Source organism: Cervus canadensis, chromosome 5 (genome assembly GCF_019320065.1).
Source record: "Cervus canadensis isolate Bull #8, Minnesota chromosome 5, ASM1932006v1, whole genome shotgun sequence".
Taxonomy (NCBI): domain Eukaryota; kingdom Metazoa; phylum Chordata; class Mammalia; order Artiodactyla; family Cervidae; genus Cervus; species Cervus canadensis.
In genome coordinates this window covers 95,576,098-95,593,315 of record NC_057390.1, presented here as the reverse complement: position 1 = coordinate 95,593,315, position 17,218 = coordinate 95,576,098, and the positions used below count along the sequence as shown (strand labels likewise).

At 53.5% G+C, this 17,218-nt stretch overlaps 1 protein-coding gene across 2 annotated transcripts in view; it reads right to left on the bottom strand.

Moving 5' to 3' along the window:
* HMCN2 (hemicentin 2) overlaps window positions 1-17,218 on the bottom strand; it is a 185,613-nt gene that overhangs the window by 143,012 nt on the left and 25,383 nt on the right. For both annotated transcript variants that reach the window (XM_043469851.1, XM_043469852.1), the window contains exons 3-8: window positions 17,050-17,208; window positions 16,102-16,224; window positions 7,254-7,425; window positions 6,511-6,617; window positions 5,271-5,391; window positions 2,564-2,827 (exon numbers count right to left, since the gene is read on the bottom strand). In XM_043469851.1, coding sequence (XP_043325786.1) covers window positions 2,564-2,827; window positions 5,271-5,391; window positions 6,511-6,617; window positions 7,254-7,425; window positions 16,102-16,224; window positions 17,050-17,208 — 946 coding nt within the window. The remainder of the gene's footprint in view (window positions 1-2,563; window positions 2,828-5,270; window positions 5,392-6,510; window positions 6,618-7,253; window positions 7,426-16,101; window positions 16,225-17,049; window positions 17,209-17,218) is intronic.

Sequence of the window (17,218 nt, the reverse complement as noted above, 5' to 3'; positions counted from 1 at the left end):
GGCTGTGCATCATTCGCCCCTCCTGCAGGGTCAGTTTTACTCACAAGCTGTGGGCGGGAAGCCTTGTTTTTTAATTTAAAAATCAGCCTAGTTGGAGCATGGCTGTGACTACAGAGTTCACACGCATTTTCAAGATAAAATAAGAGATTTCCATGTAATCTTACAGCTTCGGATGAGCCTCTGGGGACCCCCATCAGATGCCACTGCCTCCTCCCACTTGACCCTGGATTTGGGGTGACACATAGTCTTTCCTTGGCTCTTGGAATCACTTCAGGGGGAACTGACCCCCAGGGTCAGTCTCGGGCCGTCCATGCCTCGCGGGGCGATCGCAGGCTTGTGGGGAACCCTTGCGCTGCCCTCTCCCTCATCCCCGCCAGAGATGCTCCGAGGGTGAGACAATGGGCCAGACCTCCTCCGAGCATAGCGCTGGGGGTGGGAGGGCGGCGGTGACATCATGTTACGGGCTCCCTGCCACGTCCCAGGGGAGAGGGGTGTCGGACCATCCAGCCACGTCCTCAGCTGTGCGTGCGGCAGCCACGGCTCACCCCCACACACTGTAAGCCTCTGGCTCCCTCTTCCTTGAGCTGAAAGAAGCCCAGGGACCCCCCGGGCCCGCCACCCCCATGTCTCCAAACCCAGAGTCTTTTGCTCCCAATCAAACTTCCAGCCTCCCAGACCTGGCGGGGGGGCCGCAACCCCCCCCAAAACCACATCTTTCCCCCACTCCACCCCCATCCTTTAATCTAGAGCTGACATGGAGACCGAAAGCCAGAACTTAACTCCCCAGCTCTGGGAGCCATCTGAGAAAAGAGGAGAGAGAGAAAGGCTGCTTTAGTCTCCCTGCTGAGATTCCTGCCTGAAAATGCCTCCTGAAAGCTGCAAAGGCCAAGGCAGGAGGAGCCCCGGGGGCCACAGCCAGGGAGTAGAGGCTGGGAGACGGAAGGAAGGGGTCCCAAGTCCTAGGCCTGCAGATTCCCTGCCCCACTCAGGTCCTCAAAGTCCCCCACCTCACCACGGGCATCTCAGCACCCTCTCTGCATCCCTAAGTGAAGTGGCCAGGGGAGTCTGAGACCCCCAGCACTGCTGACGTGGGATGTCAGTGTCACCCACCTCTGAGCTCCTCCTGGGTCACCACCAGGGGAGTGGTGCCCAGTGAACTCAGACCCCACTCCCCAGGGCCAGAGGCAGATCTGGAAAGCCAGAGATGCCGCCCTGCCCTCCAGGCGCCTCCAGCCTGGATGCCGAGACCTCTGGGACACACGGGAAACCCGCAAAGGCCACACACGTGGGAAACAGCACAACACGACCAAAGGTGGGGACACGAGGTGACTCGTGCCTACAGTGACATCACAGTGCCAGCAGCCACGTGGAGGGGCGTGGTTCACGGTCCCCACACCCTGGGTACAGCCTCTGAGCATCTGAGAGCCATCTTGTTTGTTACGTGCATTAGTTTATGCAACCCTCCGAGCAACCCTGTAAAATCAGTGGTCTCAGTTCCCCAGCAATAAATGGAGACACATCTCAGAACTGGGTGTAAGAACACAGGGAGGTCAGCTCAGTGCTCTGTGATGATCTAGAGGGATGGGGGTGGGGTGGGGGGAGAGGGAGGCTCAAGAGGGAAGGGATATATGTATGCATATAGCTGATCCCTATTGTTGAGCAGCAGAAATTAACACTGCATTGTAAAGCAATTAAACTTCAATTTCAAAAAATGAGAAAAAGAAGCTGTTAATACAGGAGAAGGTAAATGAAGAAATTTATTACTATTATGGTAACCTTGGGCTTGCCTGGTGGCTCACAGTCAAGAATCTGCCTGCAACACGGGAGACCAAGGTTCAATCCCTGGGCTGGAAAGAACCCCTGGAGAAGAGAATGGCTATCCACTCTGGTATTCTAGACTGGAGAATTCCATGGACAGAGGAGACTGGTGGGCTATGGTCCATGGGGTCGCAAAGAGTTGGATACAACTGAGTGACTAGCACTTCACACTTCACTTCCTCAAGAACATCTCAAAGTAAAAGGCTTGAAAAGATAGATTTTACAAGGAGCATGCAAGAGATTATAAAAAGAAACCCTTTAGAGCAGGAGGGGGGGAAAAAAGGAACTGGTATAAGCATTTAATGAACAAATGCATGGCAAGTGCTTGGCCCAGGATTGTCCCACGAGACGTGCTCAAAACGGTGATTAGGTTAGTGTTACCATCGCTATGACGATGATAGTAATTATGATTATGCAAGGGCGTACCTATATTCACTGCCCTGCCCACTGTTGTGGCTACAGTTTCTAGAACCATGACTGATGCAAAGTGAATGTTGAACGCACAGGTGGATGGATGGATGGATAGATGCATGGATGGATTTACGGATGCATAGATGACTTTGCAGTAAACCCTGGAGCTGAAAACTGCATTTGAAGCATCTCAGTATTAGGCATAATGTATTGCAGAGCCTGCAATTTAATGAATAAACATTTCCTAATCTAATTGAATCAGGAAAGACTTCCAGGGAGAAATAAGCCTGCAAGGGAGCCAGGGAGCTGGGGGTGGCAGGAGTCAATTACTCACCTGGAGTCACCCCACGGTAGGAAACTCCAGAAACACGGAGGAGAGGGTTTCCCTCATGATCCTTGCCCTTCACCTTGAGGTAGAAACGCTCCTGGGGGCTGTGGAAGGGCGGCCCACCCCACAGCTGGTGGGTTGACCCATTGGAGAGGGGCTGTGTGGGCAAAGTCAGGAGCGACCGCCCTGAGCTGTGTGAGAGCTCCACTGAGTCCAGGCGGCCAGGCACCCGCAGGCCCGTGGAGTTGATCACCAGGGAGATGGGCACGCCTGCAGAGGAAAGGGCGGGGAAGGAGGTGCTGGCACCTGTGCTGGGCTCCACGAGACTCCCCAAGCAGGGGCCCCACCCCAGGGCCATGGCTAGGGGCCCAGCCTGCTTGGTCCGCCTTCACCCGTTCCCTCACCTTCTCTTCCCCAGGCCAAGGAATGCTGGGTGGGATGAGGAGAGAAGGGGGGTTGCTACTGTCCGTGGTCCTGAAACACCACTCACATGACTTTCCATGATTGCATCACCTCTGCTCCGCAGACAGGGGCGCTCACGGAGAGAGCTGAGAAAGGGCACCCTCCCATCCCGCTACTAACTCTGGTGTTGGCTGTCAACCGACAGGCTCTGGGACCGGCCGAGGTGAGATACACACCCCAGTTTGGGAATGCTGATTCCCGCTTGGCTTTCCTGTGGTTTCCCTTCCCATCTCATTGGAAATGTACTTTCCACACCATCCCAGGAAAGCCAGAACTGGACTTGGGTTTCCCAATCTTCTAAGTTGGTTTGGAAACTGTTAGGTCGCTCCCTTTTCAGATGGCTATTCTTCCCTCTCTCTCTCTCTCTCTCTCCCCCTCTCTGATCATAAACTGGGAACCAAAGGATGTGGTAGATGTGATCCATGAAATGCCTTCCATCTTTTGAAAAAAATGTCAAACAGTCTAGAAAGGGCATGTTCAAATCTAGAAGTCCAGATTTCTTTGAAAAATCAAGTGTGTCAGTGCTGGGCTTCCTTCCCATGTTGCAATAACCAGCCAAAGGCACGTAGCAGCTGCTCCCGTGGCCCAGGCCCCCACTGTTCAGTTCGCTTCAGCCTCTCCCACTCCCTGGTGCCCCGGGGTCAAGTGCCAATCATCATTTATCATTTGCGATTGCCCTGCTGTTTTTCTCGCTTTTAAAAAATGTCTTGGATGGAGCCACATCTTTATCAAAAGCAGAAACCAAAGAGGGTCACACATGGCCCCCTTCACCCTCTCCCACGGGGACTGTCCCTGAGGACCGCTCTGCTTTCAAACTCTCCCCTGCCACCCCCATAGCACTTCACTTAGGATTTCTCATCTCTCTTGGCTTTAGAATAGGAGTTAAGTTTCTTTGCCTCCCTCCCACCTCCTTGCTATTGGCAAAAACAAACAGAATGAACAAGCAGCCCACTTTTCATTTTGAAGATATCGCTGCTGGTCCTGGCAGGGAAACCCATAAAGGCTGACAAGAATGACAAACATTAGAGGACATATAGACTTGAAAGAAAGCCCTAAGGACCCAGTATCAACACTTTGGGGTCACTGTTCCATGGTCCAGAGTTATCTGACCTGGCCCTGCTGTTACTCAGCCCCTGAGTCCCACTCTTTGCGACCTCATGGACTGCAGTACGCCAGGCTTCCCTGTCCTTCACTGTCTCCCAGAGTTCATTCAAACTTGTGTCCACTGAGTCTGTAATGCCATCCAAACATCTCATCCTCTGTCACCCCCTCCTCCTCCTGCCCTCAATCTTTCCCAGAGATTTCTTTCCCGGAAAACACCAGAGTCTTTTCCAATGAGTTGGTTCTTCACATCAGGTAGGCAAAATATTGGAGCTTCAGCATCAGTACTTCCAATGAATATTCAGGGTTGATTTCCTTCAGGATTGACTAGTTTGGCCTTCTTGCATCCAAGGGACTCTTAAGAGTCTCCTCCAGCATCACAATTTGAGATAACCAATTCTTTGGTGATCAGCCTTTTTTATGGTCCAATTCTCACTTCCATACATGACTGATGGGAAAACCATATTTTTTACTATATGGACCTTTGTCAGCAAAGTGATGTCTCTGCTTTTTAATATGCTCTGACCTAGTCTCTCCCATCTCTCTGTTCAGCTGGTCCCAGAAAAACCCTCCAAATGGCCTCATGGCAAGAGGCCACATTTCTGAGCCCTGATGCTGGGAAAGACTGAAGGCAGGAGGAGAAGGGGGCGACAGAGGATGGGATGACTGGATGGTATCACTGACTCAATGGACATGAGTTTGAGAAAACTCCAGGAGATAACAAGGGACAGGGAAGCCTGATGTGCTGCAGTTCGTGGGGTCACAAACAGTTGGACACAACTTAGCCCCTGAACAACAGCCTGATGTTCACTGGAAGAAGTGGGGCTCAAGACAGACAAATCTTGACAAAGAGAAAGGGAAAGGTGGGTTAGGGGGACAGTCTGACCTCATGGAGCCCTTGAGGGACAGGAAGGAAGTTCTAAAAGTAAATGGTCCCAGGGTCACCCTGGCTGGAACCCAAAGAGAAGGTGCTAGCCCTGGGCGCAGTTCACTGTGATGTGAGAGAGAGGCTGGACCAACCCCTGCAAGCCTACTCCATAGTCACAGGCTCATGGCTGCCCCCCGGAACTGCAACCCTCAACTTCCCAAAGGTGAACCCCACCCCTGCAGAAGGCAGCCTTGCATCGCCCCAGGGCCCAGAGCACCGTACCTTGCAGGGGCCACTCGATGGTGTGGTTGAGGTCCAGAGACGGCTGAGTGGAGAAGCCAGCTCGGAAGTCGATGTTGCTGATGCCCGTGATCCTGACCGAATGGCGGCCACTGCTGTAGACCTAGCCCAGGCCCAGGCTTGCGTCACTGGGGTGTCTGACCCCAGCCCCCCAGCTCCAGGTGGGAGGTGGCTGACCTGACCCAGCCTGGAGTCAGCAGCTGGAATTCTCCCACCTTTGCAGACTTGTGGGTGACTCACCCGCTCCCTGGAGACCCAGCACGATACTCCCCCATTGGAGAGGAAGAAACCAGCCATGGCACTGCCTGAGCGGGACTCTCGAAGCGGCCCTGTCGTTCCACTCCCCACCCCAACACCCACAGGTCCCCTCTGTCCCCCTGCACATCTAACCCCTGCCTTGCCTTCCCCACTGGCATGAGAGCTCTCGGCCCAAAGACGTTCCGAACCTGAAGGACAGCAGTGCCCGCAGTGCCCAGCACTGTGCCTGGCACCCAGTTGCTGTTGGTTTAGCCACTCAGTCGTGTTTGACTTTTTGCGACCCCGTGGACTGTAGCCCACTGGGCTCCTCTGTCCATAGCATTTCCCAGACATGAATACTGGAGTGGGTTGCCACTTCCTTCTCCAGGGGATCTTCCCCACCCAGGGACTGAAGCTGCGTCTTCCAAGTCTCCTGCTTGGCAGGCAGGTTCCCAACCACTGAGTCACCGGGGAAGCCCAGCACCCAGCAGGGGCTCCAGAACTATTTGCTGATCAGCTGTGTGCTCCCGAGACAGCAGCCCGCCCCATCCCAGGTGCTTGGCCAGGAGCCCTGCCCCCAGCCCCAGGCCCCCAGCCCCTGGCAGGTTAGAACAGACTCTGCCCTGCTGCCGGCCCTGTGCCTCTGAGCCCAAGGTCACCCTAGCCTCTTCCGCGCACTCCTCAAAGGACAGGGTCCTGAGCCACCCCTGCCGCCCCCCTGTGGACACTCGAGTGGTTTCTCCAAGCCCTTCTCTGAAGCCCCCTCACTAACGCGAAACCACTCCCCTTCTCTCACTGGTGCAAAGCAGAATACTCCTCCTCTGATCTTGCCCCTCTACTTCTATTGATATGCCCACATCACTGCCCACACTCCAACCCTCAGCTTCCCCGGGCCCTAGGCTCCTGAGGGCCCAGGCAAGAGGAAGACGATGTCTCAGCTTGGTGAAGCTGGTCTCCCCAACCGCAGGAACCCAAGGCCTCCTACCTTGATGGACCACAGTCCGGGATGCTCGGGCTTAAAGGCCACGACCTTGGCGGAGTCAGGGATGCTGAGGAGAACATTGAGGCCGTCGTCTCTCTGCAGGATCCTCCCTGTGGAAGCCCCAGGACCTGCTCAGCCCCCGACTTTTTTCTGGGGTTGACAGAGTACTGCTCCCCATCCCCAGGAACCTGCAGCCCTCCAACACCAGCCTCGGGCTTCCTAGAGGAGCTGACAAGAAGCCTTTGGTGGTACCCGGGCCTGTCCCTCCTCCAGCTCTCCATCTTCATCCCTCCCCAGGTGCTGGCTGTACTCCTAGCCTCTGGACCAGAGTACTCAGGACATCCTTGGAACACCACGGCACCAGGCAGCCGGGTCCAGATCATATGGAGCCTGCATGACCCTGACAAGTCACCCCACCTCCCAGAGCCCCCATCTCTGCACTGTGCCACTAATTCTTGCCCCACTGACTCTCCATGCCACTGAAGAGAGAACCCAGGGAAGATGCCATGTGAATCTGGCAGCCCCGGGGACTGTCATCATTTTAATTCCCCTCGCTGGGCTGCTAATGGCCTCCCTGAATCCTCACCCACTGTAGGCACCCTCTCTGCCCTCCACTCAGCATCTCCCTTACCCTCCATGCTCCTGGAGTCTTGTGTCCAAAATCCCCTGGCCTCCTCTCTGTCCCATCCTGGGCTTTTATTTCAGTCTCAGGGCCAAGGAGGAGGCCAGCCCTGGGGCTCACGTACCCAGCGGGTCTCGGACTTCGATCTCGGGCCCTGGGCCACTCAGGGAGATGGTGACCTCCTTCAGGCTGGGGTCAAAGGGGATCCTCCACGTGTGCTCGCCGCCCTCCTCGTGGTCCGTGGACAGCAGGTGCACCTTGGAGGCCTGGATGGCTGACTCCACCCACTTCAGCACCTGGGAGGCAGGAGAGCAAGGCTGATGCCAGCAGGTGCCCATGATGCCTTGCTTGTGTCTGGCCCACCAGAGGTGGGTCCCTAGCAGGCTGCAAGCTGTGTGCAGCGTCTGGTCCCCTGGTGACTTTCAGGCGGCATACAGGCTTTCCAGGTCACTTGAGGCTGTCACAGTCCCCACTGCCCTACACTGGACCTGATTCACACACCACTTCCCTCTTGGCCTGTGGTCTCAGAGCTATGACACCTGAATGAAGGCATCCAGAGGACTCAGCCCAGATTGAAGGAGGTGAGGGCACCCCCCTGATGGGATGACGCTCCTCCTTCGTCACATGGCCAATTTCTATGACATCCATCACTTCCTCCAGGAAGCCCTCCTGGTGCTTCCTACACACTGATGCACCCTGGAAGTCCGGGATCTCCCCGAGAGCAACGTGGTTCACTATCCCTGCCCAAGGGCCCTCAGATGACATCCTCCACCAGGCACCATGCTCTCTAAGCAGGACCATGTCTTTAAGCGGACAGTCTGCTCCTGACCCTTATCACAACACTGAGAAATCTAATATCCTTGGTTATACAATTGCTTATTCTTACATTTGGGGAATTCCCTGGCAGTCCAGTGGTTAGGACTCCATGGTCTGACAGCTGAGGTTTGGGATTCCATCCCTGGTCAGGGAACTAAGATCCCACAAGCCCTGTGCATGGCATGGCCCAAAAAATTAAATTGAAATAAAAAATAATAAAATCTTATGTTTTTGACAAGTCCCATTGAAAAATCAGGTGACAGATAACTCTTCAGAACATCCTACTAGGCACACATTTAGAGCATGATTTCAGGAGGTTCTCAAATCCCCGCCAAGACAGTCTCTACTAAGCACAAAATTATCTTGTCTGTCCAAGACTTATCATGGTCTCTAAGTCCCTGTGTTCTCTGGTTCACCTGTTCAACCTGACCCAAGGTCATGATGCTCCTGATGCCCCCATGCTTGCCAGGCTGGCCCCCCGTCCCATGCCCCCTGGACAGCTCCCCACCACACATGCTCTTCTCTTTGCAGAAATCCCTGCCCCTTCCTCAGCAGCCAGCTCCTGGTTAGATTCACGCCCGTCACCCCTCTTGGCCTGGGAGCCCCATGTGGTCAGAGACTCTCTGCTGTGACCCAGGCTCAGCGGCTGGGCAGGGTAAGGGGCTCAGGACACATGCTCACTGTGTGTGACACCGCAGGGCACACACCTTTTGAACAGGCTCCTCAAGTTCATCTCACAAATGCTCAGCTCCAGCCACCGCCCACCCCAGCTCACATCTCCTCTTTAGCAACAGCTGAGCCACTCAGGTTCCAGTAAGAAAACCAAAAGAGAAGGAGGGGGGGAACCTCTCCAGTTTTGAACCACCTCTTTTCAAGGCAAGTTATGTCAAGAAGCATTCTGTGCAAACCCTAAAACAGAATCATAATGAAACATGAACTGACTGTATGACAAATTGATATCATAACCCCAATATGAGGGAAAGGGTTAGCACCAAGTCAATCAGAAACCAAGGAGTTCCACTGCACTTTCTCAGTGAGAGCCACCCTGAGGGCGAAAAAAGAAAGTGCAAAGAAACTTTTATTTAGCAGTTGGCAGTTGGCAGAACTAATTGTATTGTGATTGTGAAATCATTTTATGTCCCCTGTGAAGAGGAATTAAAAAGCCTCTTGATGAAGGTGAAAGAGGAGAGTGAAAAACCTGGTTTAAAACTCAATGTTCAAAAAACTAAGATCATGGAATCCAGTCCCATCACTTCATGGCAAATAGAAGGGAAAAAGCGGAAGCAGTGACATTTCATTTTCTTGGGCTCCAAAATCACTGTGGATGGTGACTGCAGCCATGAAATTAAAAGACACTTGCTCCTTGAAAGGGAAGCTATGACAAACCTAGACAACATATTCAAAAGCAGAGATATCACTTTGCCAACAAAGGTCCATACAGTCAAAGTTGTGGTTTTCCCAGTAGTCAGGTACGGATGTGAGAGTTGGACCATAAAGAAGGCTGAGTGCTGAAGAACTGATGCTTTTGAATTGTGGTGCTGGAGAAGACTCTTGCGAGTCCCTTGGACTGCAAGGAGATCAAACCAGTCAATCCTAAAGAAAGTCAACCATGAATATTCATTGGAAGGACTGATTCTAAAGCTGAAGCTGTAATATTTTGGCCACCTGATGCAAAGAGCCAACTCACTGGAAAAGGCCCTGATGCTGGGAAAGACAGAGGGCAGGATGAGAAGGCAGTGACAGAGGATGAGATGGTTGGATGGCATCACCGACTCAATAGACATAAATTTAAGCAAACTCCAGGAGACAGTGAAGGACAGGGAAGGAAGCCTGGTGTGCTGCAGTCCACTGGGGTCACAAAGAGTCAGATATGACTTAGCAACTGAACAACAACAATAACAATCAGAACTAGCCGTATTGTGGTTGCGAAACCATTTTATGTCTCTTGTAGGATAAAGCAAGGAAGGAAACCTCAACCAAGATTTTTCTCTTACGGCCCGGAGAGAGCTGCAAGGATTTTCTTTAAATATAAATTTATTCCAAGTGAATTCAGAACCCAGTGGTTTCTAACTACTGTTTTCCCCCAGAGTTCCTTGGAGAAATGGCTGATTTCCAGTCTGGGGCAGGCAATATACAAGGAAAGCCTAGGACTACTGGTAATTTCATAAAGCAAGGAAGGTCTCAAAGACTAATGGGGACAGGGAATTCCCTGGTGGGCCAGTGGTTAGGGCTCTGAGTTTTCACAGCTGAGGACACAGGTTTAATCCCTGGTCAGGGATCTAAGATCCTGCAAGCTATGTGACAAGACAAAAAAACAAGAGTAATGGAGACCTATCAGAAGGACATAGGAACCAGCATAAAGGAGCTCCTGTTGGCTAAATGCGACAGACTTTGAGCCTCCAAAAGAATAATGACTATAATCAATCAAACCACACCGAATTATACAATCTAAGTTAGTCACTCAGTCCTGTCTGACTCTTTGACACCCTGTGGACTGTAGCCTGACAGGCTCCTCTATCCATGGAATTTTCCAGGCAAGAATACTGGAGTGGATAGCCATCCCCTTTTCCAGGGGATCTTGCCGACCCAGGGACCAAACCCGGGTCTCCTGCATTGCAGGCAGGTTCTGTACCGTCTGAGCCACCGGGGAAGCACCATGTAATCTAAGCGCCACAAAAACACTCAAAAAAGAAAATCAAAATTCAAAGCAACAAAACCTCACTTGCCACCAATAAAAGCAAATTCTTAATTAAAGAGAAAGAAGTGTGATCCCTATTTTTTCAGTGGGAACCGTGACTTCAGAGGAACCAAATCACCCCTTTGGAGAAGCAAATGCTCTTCTTCGTGGGAGAACGCCCATTAACAAATGTGGAAGGAATGATGCAATTAGGAAACCATCTTTTTGCAACCTCCTAATAAAATTATTGTTTCAGGCAAGCATCCTCAGTGAATGCTAAAACCATGAGATGAAAAGCTCCTGGGGAACTAGAGCCCCAGAGTGACCCCACCGACCCCTTGGGTCAGAAAGGAAAAAACAAAGGCTTGCCATGCAGAGAGCTGGCTGTCACCACTTTAACCGATCAAACTGGTCATCAGTAACGGGGACAATCAGACATCATTTCCCTCCTGGTGTGATGCAAAAGAAAACACACACAGAGCACCAAGGATGAAATACTCCTGCCACAAAGGTCAGCCTCCATCTGAATAGTCATTTAAAGCTAACTTCCAGGCTCGGACGGTAAAGAATCTGCCTGGAGTGCAAGAGACCCGGGTTCGATTCCTGGGTGAGGAAGATCTCCTGGAGGAGGGCATGGCAACCCACTCCAGTATTCTTGCCTGGAGAATTCCATGGACAGAGGAGTCTAACGAGCCACAGTCCATGGGGTCGCACAGAGCCAGACACCCCACTGAGTAACTAACACTTTCACTTTCCAGCTTAGAGGGGGTAAAGGCACAAGTGGGGGAGACCACTTACGGGACACCATAAGGAAGCAATCAGATGAATCCAGAACACAGAACATTATATAATCAACGCCTCTCCAACAAGTTAGTGGCCTGAAAAAAGGATGGATCCCCTCCAGATTTAAGGAAACTTAACAGACATAACAACCCCATAAAGTGCACAGCCCTTGATTAAAACCTGATTTAACATCCTGAGGACAAATAGAGAAATTTAAATATGGACTTGGCATCAGATGATACTTGCAAAGTACTATTCATTATATTAGGTGATACTAAGGGTTATGCTGGAGTCTATTTTTTTTAATCCACACTGAATTATTTATGGATAGATACGGTGTCATGATTCAACAAAAAGTATAGAAAGAGAGAGATGTAGCAGCCAGAGCAAAAATGTGAATTGCTAAATCTAGATAGTACCTTTTTTTTTTACTTTTTAATATCTTTGACACTTCTCATAGGAAATTTTTAAGTAAAAATCATCTAAAAGGAACGAGTATATGTTTACAAGTATGACTTTAAAATATACCTGAGCAACCATAGTGCTCTCCTGTCGCTTGCCAACTCTAATCAACTGGCAGTGACTTCTTGGAATGCCATTTGGAGAAATGCGAAGCCACATTCAGACTCAATTAGAAAAAGGTCTGTAATTGATTAGCAATGTCTGCCATGGATATGGAATTAGAAAGTGGTGTCTGGCATGCTACATACTGGTCATCCTCGCTCTAAATCACAGTCCTTCAGCTCTGCCTACCATGTGATCTTCCATGGAAGAGAAAGGAATTGGAAGAACTGCTCGAGATTTGGAAAGTGACTACGTTTTGATGAGACCGAGCTGAAACACATGTGCCTAGATTTTACAGCAAGATTTCAGTTATCACGGGACAAGAATCCTGTGTTCTGAAACTCTTCTGTTTTTACATTTGGAGCTACTTTATTCTTCTGTTTTTGCCCGACTTTCTAAATAATGTTTCTCTTAAAAAGATCCCACCTGTTCGGGTTAAGAAATGAGGACAAGGTTATTTGTCCATGCGGGGGTGGACGGGACGTAGCAGCCAAGGCTCCCAGCTAGAAAGGCGGACAGAAGCTGGCCCAGTAAGTGAGGCAGCTCCCCCACAGCAAAGCAACAGCTCTCTGACCACTGTCCCCTTCGCCCAGGGCCAGGCCTTGTCAGGGGTCAGGAGGAAATCATAACCCAGCAAAGCTGGCAGGTGGTGGTGGCAGCACCATCTGACAGTTACCCAGACGCACCCCACACCCGCTACTGTGTTGCAACTGTCATGACAAGCTCTTTCTAGGATGTTTTGATGGAGAGAAGATGCCCAAGAGCTCAGGCTACTGAACCACGCCATGGAGAGAGGGCTGAGATGGGCCAGAAGGCCAGCGACCCCATCAGGGGGCGGCCCACCCACAAGGGCTGCCCTGTAACACATCGCCGCTCCAGAGCTGGGGGTGCAGACCCTCTGACCCCACAGCAAGCCCAGACCCCCGCAGGCCCGGGCCTGGGGGCAAAGCCTGCTGGACCTGGCGATGGCTCCGGGGCTCAGAGAGGAATCTAGGGACACTCCTGAGCAGAGAGGCTTCATCAAGTGGGCTTAATGTTTATTTGCGAAGGTAATGACTTCCAGATGTCAGCAGGACCGGGGGCCTGGCAGCCAGCAATGCGCTGGGTCTCGTCTCTCTGTCACTGACGGGGAAGGAATGAGAGAATCTGGCGCTGCTACCCCGGCCAGATGGTTGCCGCTCAGCCCTTCACAGCAGATAAATCACCACCACCCCCGACCAAGGCTCCTCCCAGACATCTGACAGCCAGAGAGGCTGAGGAAGCTGGGGCAGTGAGGCAGGATGGGGGTGGGGAGTGGTCACTGAATGGACCTCACGAGCCACAGATCAGAAAATTGAGGGCCTCTGCCAACTGGGCATCACGGCGCACTGTCCCCAGGTTCTACCTTCCTGAGAACCTTATCCCGAGAGAGCTCTTAATCTTGAGGGGGGCTCCCTGGACCTCTGCGAGTGTGTATTCTGTACTCCCTATCGAAGCACGGGGCTGGAGAGCCCGTGGCCACCACTAATTCTCACTCAGGGCTCCCTCCCAAGGGTGGGTCTTCCTCCCACCCTCGCCACCATCTCTCCAGGCAGGGGCCCTCATGACCCAACTGTGAACATGAGGAAACGGAGGCCCAGAGAGGTCAAGCGCCATGCTCAAGGTCACAGAGCAGACAGGTGGCAGAGTTGGAGAGGAGTCTGAAGCCAGCATGTGACCCGACACCCCCTCCCACCCCACCTCCCCAGAGAAGGATCCAGGACGGGGTCACCTCCAGAGCCTGTGTCTCCTCACCTGTTAATTCCACTTTCCCGCCCCCTCCCCGCTCACTGTCTCAGGGGGCAGTTCGCTTTTCCCCTGGTTAATGCCCACCCCCACTGGCCATCGAAGGATGGCAAAAGCTCCAAAATACCTCTGCCAGCGGGGAGAGGATCTTCACCTTCCTTTTGTCACTCCAGAATCTCAAAGGCAGAGAAAGTTAAATGCCTGAAAGCATGAAATCTAAGCTTGATGGATTATCTCTTGGCGGCCTGCATTTAAAGCTGCCCCGGCATGTAGCAGGTGCTCAATAAACAAAGAGAAAAGTGAGGGCAAAATGTGCCACGCCTGGCACACCAGACATGCTCTGAAAAGGTAAAAGGACAAACAGGCAGGATGTGGGCACTTTGGCAGCTTCTAGCCAGGCAAAGGCACCGTTTCTTCTCTCCTGGGGGTGGAGGTTGGTGGTGACCATTGCCAAATGTCTGGGGACATCTGGAAGGGGCCAGGTACAAGGCATGAAGCTAACAGATGATGGCGCTGTTTGCAGGGAGGGGAGGGACCCAGGCCCCTACCCAGGGGCAACCAGTCCTGGTCACTGGAGATCCCAGTACATCAGACAGGTGCTGCCCAGCCAGGCTCCCACAGCAGAAGGCGGGCACCAAGGCCAGGAGCCAGGGGATCGCCCCAGTTTCCATGTCTCGAGTGAGAGGCTTGGAGAGTCCGGCCCCACACCTAAGCAAGCCGTCCTCCACCAACTCACCTGCTGCCTGGCATCTGACTGACCCCTGGCAGGAACCCAGTTCCTGAGCAACTGTTCAGATAAGATGCACCCCCAAACAAGGACCAAGCCATCACTCCACTCTGAAATGCTTCCCACACTTGCTTGGGCGGCTCGGTGCCAGAGCAGGCTGACATGCCAAAAGAAATAAATCCTGGCGTGTCGCAGAGAACCATAAACGCCATCTGTCAACAGGGAGCCAAGGCGCTAACCTAAACACGGCCCTGGAGACGAAAATATACAACACACGGGCTGGCGGGAGGCCGCGCCGCAGCGGCCTCAGAGATGCTGTTCCTCCCACTCTCCTCTCCCTCCAGCCCGAGGGACCCCACATCATCGATTCGCCAATTGTCTGTGTCCATCGACTCAGCAAGCACCTGCTCCAGACGGGAGGCTGCGCCGGGTGCTGGGGACACAGTCATAAATGGGACCTTAAGGGCCCTGCCCTCGGGGATCTCACAGCCTAACAGCATTAAATAATCACACGGTTGTAAAATTATGATTATATAAAGCCCCCCAGGGAGCTTCGAGGGGGTATGAAAGGAGACTTAATCTTGACAAAAATCAAGGCAGGCGTGATTCCACTCAGACTGGAAAGATGAGGAACTGGGGAGGGGGAGCTGGAAAAAGAAGCCACATGAGCAAAGGCCCTGAGGTAGAAAAGACACAGGACGTGGAAGAAAGCAGAGAGGCAGCGGCAGCAGCGCCTGGCAAGGGGGGGAAACACAGGCGGTGGGCTGGGAGAGGCAGAACTCAGATCAGCGTCTGGACCTTCCCCAGGGCATTACGTGGAGGGGCCTGCTGGTTGGATTTGTTTTAGAGGATCCGGTGGGATGTAGGAGCTGGCTCACACAGGCCCAAGACAGCAGATTGCGAGCATCACTTCCCATGCTCTCTGACTTTATGATGGCAGCTTGAAACCAGCCCAAGTCGGAGTATTTACACTGGGGAAATGGGCATTCTTGTTCCTTCCAGAGAGAGATGGTCGTGAAACATTTACCAGCATGCCACTGGAAGGATGCCTCTGGCTCCTGGGGAGGAATGGACGTGCGGGGCAGAGGGAGAACTGGGAGAGATCTGAGCAACTGATGGAGCCCGGAGGGGAGGGAGGAGGGGCTCCTGCTCCAAGACCGAGACCAGGACAGACGTCTGGTCAGCTGGGCCATCGGCGGCCCTGCATGTCGGGCCACAGTGTGTCAAGCAAGCCCCTCCCTGCCAAGTCCTCAAGCACAGCTTGTCCCAGCAACACAGCCTGAATCTGACAGCCCTGGTGATCCTCCAGCCACCCCTGGGCTCCTCGACTCTGGAGAGAAGCTCCCCTTAACATCCCTACTCTGCCGAGCTTTGCTAGATCCATCCTGCCAGCCTGTACTTGCTGGGGATCCCGGGTTTAAAACCCAGGATATTCCTTCAGGCCCCAGACATTTTTACCGGCAAAACTGAAATACCTGCAGCACCTACTTTTGGGGGCTGACTAAGAGGGTTCTTCAAGATGAAGTCAAAAAGCCCTGAGCACCAGGCTTCCTGCTGTGAGGCGAGCACTCAGCACTGCTCCTGGAAACCAGCTGACGGGCAGAGCCGCCCAGGGACACGGGGATGTCAGGGCAGGCTCACCTCGGTCACCTGCTGCTTATCCAGGTGGAACACCTGCCCGGAGCTGGCGGCAGCGATCTCCTCGTAGGCCAGGTAGCCAGGGTGGGTGCGGTCACCACAGTCCCCCGTCAGCACGAAGACCACCTAGAAGACAGACGGGCAGCCTGGCTCACGGCGTCCTCACCACCTTCAGAGTGAATGGAGTGGGGAGGGGCGGCCAGACCAGGAGGGAGTGACCCGGAGGAAGCCCTGTCATCTCTCTGGGCTCCGGTGATCCACCTGTGAAATGGGAATGATGAGAGTCCCCGCCCTGCGGGGCTCAGGATGGATGCAGGTCACGTGTCCATCACTGGCCAGGAATACACCAGGAGCCGTTATGAAATCTACAAGGGAGGGAGTGAAATCGACTCTGCTCCAAGTGGCCCCCGGACGCCGCAGAGCTAGAAGAACCTTGGAGAACCCGCGTTTTTTCTAGATGAGAGAACAAAGGAGTTTTCCTATCCAGAGAGGAGTCCCAGCTCTTGAGGTCTTCCCCAGGGATTCCTCCCTGCAACCCCACCCCACCCCCGCCTCCCCCACCGATCGCTGTGACAGCCAGGAGCCAAAGCCCCAACGCATCTTCCAGACCCTGAGACAATGGGTGAAGAATGACAGACGGGGAGCAGAGGAGACGCCAGGAGAAAGATGGATCGCCCAGACTCGGACGGGGTGTGAAGGGAGCGGAGGAGTGCTGTGGTCTGTATCAAAAGTGGGCCCCCGCCAGGGAGGCGTGAGCCCGGAGGGCGGGGCCGGAGCATGAGAACACACTTGGACTTCGCAGCCCGGCTCCACCAGTGGGCTGGCCAGCGCGGCTGGCGCGGACTGGAACCCAGGCTGTGCAGGAGAAGCCCCAGCTCCGCTCTCCCGGCGGGGGCTCGGGGCTGCCCTCGGAGACCCCAGTGGCCCCCGGAGCCCCTGCCGGTAGCTCACCTGCGACTGTTTAAGCTGCAGGAGCCGCAGCACCTCGTCCTTCTTGTGGTAGTCCTTGGCACGGGCATCCGAGAAGACGTAGATGAAGGAGCCGGGGTTGGCCACCTCCACGGCAGCCTTGATGGCCCCCAAGCTCATCTCTGGGCAGTCCCCGCCTCCCTGCAGGACA